Source organism: Parasteatoda tepidariorum, chromosome 1 (genome assembly GCF_043381705.1).
Source record: "Parasteatoda tepidariorum isolate YZ-2023 chromosome 1, CAS_Ptep_4.0, whole genome shotgun sequence".
Lineage (NCBI taxonomy): Eukaryota > Metazoa > Arthropoda > Arachnida > Araneae > Theridiidae > Parasteatoda > Parasteatoda tepidariorum.
Genome location: NC_092204.1, coordinates 106,391,422 through 106,400,506, shown reverse-complemented (window position 1 = coordinate 106,400,506; position 9,085 = coordinate 106,391,422). Strand labels below are relative to the sequence as shown.

The 9,085-nt window shown below is 26.7% G+C and overlaps 1 protein-coding gene across 1 annotated transcript in view; it reads left to right on the top strand.

Moving 5' to 3' along the window:
- Positions 1 to 681: 681 nt before the first annotated feature.
- Positions 682 to 9,085, top strand: part of LOC107448109 (suppressor of white-apricot) — a gene marked incomplete at its 5' end in the record, with an annotated part of 34,066 nt that continues 25,662 nt past the window's right edge. Inside the window, 3 exon segments of the mRNA XM_071184748.1 lie at positions 682 to 830; positions 3,509 to 3,625; positions 5,743 to 5,810. Coding sequence (XP_071040849.1) covers positions 682 to 830; positions 3,509 to 3,625; positions 5,743 to 5,810 — 334 coding nt within the window.

Below are 9,085 nucleotides of genomic sequence, written 5' to 3'. Positions count from 1 at the left end.
ATATAATTTTTAATTTTTCACAAATTATGTCAAAATTTTCACAAAATCGGTACCTCTCAGAAAAACCTAGACAGACCCCTGCTAGCGCTTTTACTTTCACTTCAATTAAGGAATGGAGAAGCTGACGATCCTTCCTCCCATGGTGTTTCGGGATCCCGGCATGCTTTCAGCCAGGCATGGGGTGGAAAAGCACTTTTCTTACAAACCATATGGGAAGCGAATTCTTCTCATAATAGCAATTCACGGGAAAAGTTCCATTACAAATTCAAATGCTTAATTAACCCGGGGCTAATCGTTTTTATAGGTATACAACAAAATTTTAAGAAGCAGGAGGGGAATATTAGAACTCGCTTCTTTAAAAGTATTTTGCGAAACTACCGTTTTTCCTTATTTTGAATTTCTGAAGGTCCTGCTAAGCGGTAGTAAATTTGCCCTGAAGGGACCCCTGATAATGCTTAGCANATTATATATTATTTGTCATATAATTATGAAACAATGTGTTCATTCTGTAATATATTACTGAAAATAATTTAAAAAGTAAATGTGATGTTCAGAAATGAAGTTTTGAAAAATTCCTGTGCATTTTTCTCTTCTTTAAAGTCATTGTTATTTACACAGAAAGTGAAAGATTTATGAAAAATTTGATAATTTTTAAAAACTAATAATATATTCTTATTACAGATATGATGTTCGAGGCTATTTGCACGATTTGAAGCAATATGAGCCAAAACCTGGAGGTTATGATCATTCGTCAGATGAAGAAAAACTTATAGATGAAGAGCGGTACCGTTCCTTACGAACCGACATGACCGAAGAACAACTTTATCAAGGTATTCAACGTTATTTATTCCTGACAAAAAAAATATATTATTTAGAATATTTTAATTAAAGGCTTCAGTTATTATTGAAATTAAATTGTATGTGAGGATTATAAAAATATATTCTGCTTCTACAGATTCTTCATTGGTAGAAAATATCTTCTTCAAATTATTTAACATGTGGCTATTCTCAGTAATTTGATGTTGATACTATCTTTTTGCAATAATGTGTCTCAGTTTTTTTTGTGCAGAAATAGTATTTGGTCATCGATTGGCAACTGTCTTTGCTGGTGTAGATTCAGCAAGCTAGTAGGAGGAAGCCGGATCTTGCAGAGTGAAAGACTGACTTCCATATTGTAAACAATTTTTGGGAATTATTTTATTATATTTTATAGTAAAATATGTTTATCAGTTGTAGTCTATAATTAAAGCTGGTAATCTGATTATTAATTTTGTAAAAGTAATTCTTTGGGTATAAATATTTGTTTACTTCTTGATTTGAGTTATAAAGTTGTTATACTTTTAGATTTTAATCAATACTAACTCTAAAGAAATTCTTGTAAAATTGTTATTTAGTTGCTATCATCCTACTAATTATTTAATAATGATTCTGTAATAACTTAATAATGATATTTTGTTGTAATAACTGCTGAAAATAATCAGGTTGGCAGCTTGTATTGTTTATAAAGTGGGTTCATAAAAATAGTTTAATTTTAAGGCAAATCATATCATTTAAGCACCTTATTTATTATTAAAAGAAATGTAATACAATTTTTTTATAAACCCTCTTTAAGGATAAACTATCACAGTATTACTGTTTATTTATTATTTGGATTTTGGTTTAATTTAAGAAGCATTTTATCCGAGCAAATAATATTTAGTTTAAATTTTTCTTGTCTATATATCCTGACATTGATAAGATCTTTACTTCCAAATAGCACTTAGATTGCAATTTAATTTTCTTGAAATGGATTATTAAAAGTTTTCAGGGAAATAAATATACTACTATTTTTATAACTTTTTGGCGGTTTAAGTTTGTATAATACAATTAAAAGTTAATAGGCAAACTTTTTCTGATGAACTTCGAGAGATTTTGGGTCTTTTTTCTTCTTCTCACAGATTAAAATTTAATTTATCGAAAATTTCTTTTGTTAGCATCATAAATGCCTGTTTTTCAAAATGTAAACTGATTTAGCTCTCAGACATTAATAGTATTCTTACATAAATATAGTATTCTTAAATAAATATTTATTAAAAATTTTCTTGATCATTTCTCTACTATATGTGCAGAATGTCATTGCTTTTATTCATACTCGTATTGAATTTTTTTTCTAAAATTTGTGTTTATGAATAAATGAGACTTCAAACCTTTTATTTTTAAACTATGCCATCCCATAATAACATCAAGTTATTTCAATAATATTATTAGCTACTTTATTTTAAAACTTTCTTTATCAGAAATGTTTGGTTAAGTTTAAATTTATTAGCAGTTACAGTGATAGTTTATCAGTTGTTAATTATTTAATTTCCTATGCAATAATAATTCATGGTCTATTTCATAACTAGGTCAAGTCAGAAAAGCATATTGAATTGGTTTGTATGTCAAAAAATGTGGGGAAATTTTATATGAAAATATATGGTTTGTATGTAGGCTAAATTTATGGTAAAATTCATTAACTATATAAATTTTTTGATTTAATTCTTTTCATGCTTCAGTGTTAGTTTTTTAGTTTGTACTCGTCGATACTTTTTCCATTTATATTGAAAATGATATTAAAAAAATTTAGTGAAAATGTATAGATGTTTAACAATTTAATTTATTGAACTGTTATTATTGGTTTTACTTTGTTACGTATAAATATACATTGTGGGTATTTTTCTTCATCAAGAAAATAAATATAACTTTAAAAGTGAAACATTAAATTGAACAAATGTAACTTTTTTCAATGCATTTGATATCTCTAATTTCATAAAATAATCACAGAATTTTATATTATGTGAGATCTTTTAATCAAAAAATTTTAATAATTTAAAATAAAACATCAACATTTTGGATAGATTTTTAAAACGTGTATTAATGGTTAATTGTTTTTTCCAAAATTGTCTTTGTTTTAAAAAGTTATTTCATTATTAATCTTTTAGGCTTACTTTTCTTTTCTCCATGCATAATTTCTTAATTTGCAGATATTACAAAATGAATTGTGATTAATGAGTTTAATTTTTCTCCTTATAAATTTTCATTTCTGCAACAGCAATTCGGAAAATGTTATTTATAATTAAAAAGTGTTTGTACTAAAATTGTACGATTAAATACATTTAAAATTAATTAAATACAATTGAATTTGCATAGTTTTGGAATTTAATCAAGTGTCGGTCTACAACTTGCTAAAGATTACATTTCTCATTGGTTTATTATACCTTTTTTTTTTTTTAAATTTACCTTTGTTAACTAAAGTATTTAATTTATAGAGCTGCTTAAAGTTTTTACAATAATTGTAATTTTGAAAAAAAAGTTGCTTTTATTATAAAATTTATAATTGTTTTATTTCTCATGTCATCACATCTATCTCTAGTGAAAGACAATGTATCTAACAAATATTGTTATTTTTAAATTTATTTAATTAATGAATTTATGTTGGCTTGTTTATATATGCTTTAAAGAGTTCTAATTCTTATTGCTATTGTTATAGAGGAGGAATTGAAACGATTACGTGCTGCTATAGCTGGGGATGGAGCATATCATGAGATAGGTTTCAGTTATGATAATCCTGAAAGTGATAATGCAGAAGAATCATCAACATTGAAAGGTAATAAAAATTCATTAAGAGATTTTATTTCAATTTAGAGTTTTAGTAACTAGGCAGAAAAAAAAAGAATATTCTTCCCTAGGTTCAGGATTTTTTTTTTTTTTTCAGTTTCTATTTTTACATCTCTCTTTCTCTCTCTTGATATACATANATATATATATATAAACACACAAATATATATATAAACACACAAATAATAATAGAAATAAAATATAAAAAACTTATGGGAAAACTTGAAGGTCTTCATCCCTTACGATGAATGAGAATAATTATCCTAAGATAAATATTCTCATAATCTTTATGATGGATCTGTATCGCTAAAAAATAAAAATGCTGTTGAAATTGAGTTTGAAGTAAAATAAAGCAGAAAACAAACTTACAGGCATTGGGCAAAAGTAAAAAATGTTTTAAAAATAGATATACTGATTCATGCAGAAACTCTTTATAGTTTGAATTATTTATGTAAAACCTATGAATCTGATTGGTAATGATATTGGAAAAAACCTTTTTGTCTAAGTTAGAATTAAAATCAATGCTCTTTTTAATTGGAAAGTTAAAATCATTACTTGTCAAAAAGTTTACATGTAATTTTACTATTTTCATTAATATTAAGAGTTAAATCTAAAAAATTTGCTTAAGAATTACTGCTATTAGTTTTATTAAGAATTAATTCACTTGGATATATTTATTCAACTGAAATATCAAAATCATTAAAATTAATAACAAAAAGATCATCAATAAATCTGAGAAAGAAGGAATCAATAGGAAGATTAACATACTATTTCCCGAATTTATATTCTTGTAAATAAAGAAAAATATTGCAAATATTAGTACTAAAATTATTTCCATGGGTATGCCATTAATTTGTTGAAAAAGGCAGTGATTATAGAGTATATAATTGTTGTTGAAGTTAATATGAACTTGAAATTTTCAATTGTCTTCATCAATAATATCATTGAAATTAAACATGCAATGAATTTGAAGAAGGTTATCAAGAATTTTATTAGTTGGAAGGGAAGTATATAAGTTTTTAAAATCGCAACAGCGTAGAGAATCAATTATTTAAAGTTTTGAGTGTATTTAGCACACCTGTATATTATTTTTAATATCCCCATTTAGGTGATTATTATTTTTAGTTAGCATATTAATTTTATTGTATACTTTTTTAAGAATATTTTCAAAGTAAATCCCGATTTTTTTCATTGCATTAACACCACTAGCAATAAACCTGAATTTGGTTGGGATTTTATGGAATTTTTGCAAAAGGAAAAGGAAAATTGTTTACATTATTAATCAAATGAAACTTTTAATCTGTGGATTAAAAAAGATGCAAACCAGATGCTGGAAATTTAGTTTTTTTCAGTGTATTTTGTTAGGTTCACTAATTCATTTTTGTTTAGTTATAGGATGTGTCAATTAAAGTGAGATTTCTATGGTCAATTTTGATATCTAAATCTGGCCATATTTTTGTATAATGAATTTTATATAGTAATATAATTTGATTTAATTAAATGAAATGTTATTATAAACATTTCATTATCCCGAGATAATTTGAACATTTTTCAATTGCCACTGTTTTAATATGTTGGGTCTGTTAGTAACTTATTATTCCTCTAGTTAAAACTTTAACTAATTTGCTGTTAATTATTATTATATAACATGTGATTTAATGTTTTTTATGCAACATTTTAACAAAAGTAAGATTATTTTGTGTTGAACACTATATTGTCTTCATTATTTTTCAAATATTTGAATTTTTTTTCTTTTGCGTTTTTCATAATCTTTTTTGCAATCACATGCCTATATACTTTCTAACTGACTTTAATTTATTTTTTATCTTAGTATTATTGAAGAGGTTATGAGATAAATTTGTTAAATGTTATTGTGAAGGGATTGATATTTCTTGAGTCTCATTAATTAATGATTTACTCCTCCAAGTCTTAGAATATGGCTTTTTTAAGATCAATTACTGATAACTTCTATCCAAACAAAAAAACTGATATTTCTTTACAAATCTAATGCTGAATTTTTCAAATTCTTTCAAAAGGCCACTCTGTATGTTTTTCCTTACTATGTCATTAAATTAACATATTTTAAATTGAATTTATATTTTACAGTTGAAGATCCAGAAGATGATCTGTACGAAATACCTGAAGGTCTTAAAGTTCCTAAAGGATTGGAAGTGGTAATTTTTTTTTTTTTTAAACTAACTAACAGTTTATCTAATTATTCATATCAAGGTTCTACTAGACATTTGTTTCAATTTTGGTGTAAAAGAAAATCATATTTGTTGCTATGCTTTTTAGTTAATAGTGTTGATTAGTAATATTTTTGTATTAAACAAATACTAAAGCTAAATAATTTAAATCATACGTTATTTCATGTCTACAGTTATGATTTATAATTTTTAAGATAAGTTGCCAAATATTCCAAAAAATTGAATAAAGATCTTTCTTTATAAAATTAATATTACTTAAAATATTTATGTATTTCATTTAAAAATAAAAGAAAGAAAAGCATTGATTTCATGATGAGTTTAACAGATTTTTAATACTTAAATCTTACACCAAGTCTAAAATTATCTATTTAGTCTAAAATTATCTTACACCACAATAATAATAAATTTATGTTTAAATGTTAACCCTTTGATGCAGAATTTTTACTAAATATATCCTTCCTACTTTTTTCATCAATTTGCATTAATTTAATTCAAAATAAGTGAAAAATATTATATTTAGCATTTTAATAATTTATGGTTATGAATAGCATGAGACACTGGTGTCTTAAATAATTGGTCGCAATAAAATTGCACTTATTTGCTGTCATTAAGATCTCAGAGAAATAGTTAATTAAATTTTCTTTAATTTACAAAATCGATTAATGATAAATCTTTGAATAAGAATGAAAATCAAAGTTTCAAATTACTTTTTTGTTAATATTTTAGTACAAATATGTAAGATAATCTAAATTTTTTTTAGTAACCATTATAATTAAAAAATACTAAAATATATTTTTCCTAGTAATTAGAGCATCAGAAAAAATATATAAAAGGACTTCATCTGCATCAAAGTGTTAATATCCATTCAAAAAACCTTCAGAGTATGGTTCCTGAAATAAATTACTTTTTTACTTAATTTTTGATACAACTTTTATTTTTTTATGTATAGTTTTATCCATATTTGAAATGAACTATTCAAGTTTACCTAGGATTTTTAATACATTTAATTACCATGCATCATATAATTATTTTAATTTCTTACACAAATTTTTTTTTGAATATTTGGAACATTTGAAACAAACAAATATTAATAGATTTAGTTTCCATGATTAAGATCATTATAAATTTTTAACTTTCTGAAAAAATGTATTAAATATCTAATGCAATTGGATATTCTACTAAGAAAATCTTATCTGGGTACCATGAAACAAGATTAAAAACAACATACCATTGAAATTAATCTTGTAACAACTATTTATGATACTATTTATTGAGAATAAAGGAATTAATATTTTATTTTAATTAATTGTACGTGCAGGCAATTAATTAAAACTTCCATTCTGTTTTATGTTGCTGAACTAAAATTATGTTAAACCTGTGTAATGTTATTTGCAAATTTTAAAAATCTTTTACTTGCAAGTAACATATATTCAGTCATCAGTGATGCTTGTTATATCTTATCCTTAGCAAAGTGTTGTCTTAAATCCTCCAATTAGCTTTATGGATGTCTGTGTTGTACACATGAAAAAGATTTTGTTGTACCACCTTAGGCTAAAATTTATACACTGGTTATTCATCATCATATTTTGATGTAAAATACTAAATCCTATATCTGTATGTACTTTTTCTGGCAACGTCTATTTTACAGAGATTTTTTAATAATCAAAACAAACAAGTCTCTTTTTTTCCTTTTTCAAAACAAAAGAAAAAGAAAATAATATTTGTTCAAATTTTTTAATTTAATTTTCATCTTAATTTCATTTTTATACCAAATTATACATATAACATGCTTGCCAACTTTAACGGATTATCCGTAAAATGTACGGATTTACGCCTAATTTTACGGGCCTACGGATTAACCTGAAATTTATACGGATCCCCCGTTTTTAACGTTGTGCGATTAGTGCATCGGCAAAATTCCGCGATTATCAGCTGCTACGGAGCTAGAGTAAAACCATTTGTAAAGGGGGAAAACAGAAAAAATGACACGAGTTTTCCGATCTATTCCAAAGCAACACGGTAACCACACACCCCTTATAAGTGGCTTATCCTTCTAGCCATAGTAACGGCACGTTCACGTGTAAACCAGTTGATTGGTTATTCTCCTTTTCTCCCTCGTAACTGCTTCCAGTCTCACTCTAGTGAATGCGCTGTTCCCGTCATTATTGCCACTCCCCGTTTCAACTACGTCACTGAACTAGCCGATCCAAACGTCGTTCTCCCTCCCTCTGTAACGAACGAAAACGGTACTGAACTGTCGACTACTACTTAGCTTGTAATCACGTGGTGTGCGTTAAAAATGAAACCGAAGAAAACTTATTTTCAATCGTATAAGAATTCTTATACTGCAGAGTTTCCATGCATAAAAAAATCAAACAAAGGAGAAAAGTATGCTTATTGTACGATTTGTTTTTCTGACTTTCTAATATCGCATGGAGGTAGAAATGATATACATCGTCACGTAACCCGAATCATGCCAAGAACATTGAAAACGCTGAAAATAACCAAAGACTAAGCAAATTTTTTAAGCCACCTGATAATGTCCAAGATGAAGTAATGCGTGCTGAGTTATTGTTTACCTCTTTTTTAGTTGAGCGTAATGTTCCGCTAAATGCCGCCAGCCATGTGGGTCCGCTTTTTCGAAAGATGTTTCCGAAAAGTGAAATTGCGAAACGTTACGGATGTGCTAAAACCAAAACTGCATCCCTTGTCCATGAAATGGCTATGGATCGAACTTCAGAAATTATTAAATATTTGCAAGAACAAGCATTTACTGCAGCATGTGATGGTAGTCACGAAGCTGATTATAAGTTGTACCCAGTTGTGGTGAGTTATTTTAACGTGAATCTTCAACGCATTGAAAGTACTTTATTGGCAATCCCAAATTTGGACGGAAACTCCACAGGTGAAAATATAAGCTCCCTTCTTTTAAATGTGTTTGTTAAATATGACATTTCTTTTAGAAATTGTATAGCATTCAGTGCAGATAATGCTTCTGTTATGCAGGGAAAGAAAAATGGTGTGATTTCACTTTTAGAAAAAGAAAATGAGCACCTAATATCAATTGGATGCTGCTGCCATTTAATACATCTTGCCTCTGAAAAAGCTGCTGCAACTTTTCCCGTTAGGATAGATGAAGTTTTGGTAGATATTTTTTACCACTTAAAAAGGAGCGTTAATCGTAAGGACTCTCTTAAGAAATTTCAGGAAATGTATGGTAAAGAAGCACAAAAAGTGCTTAA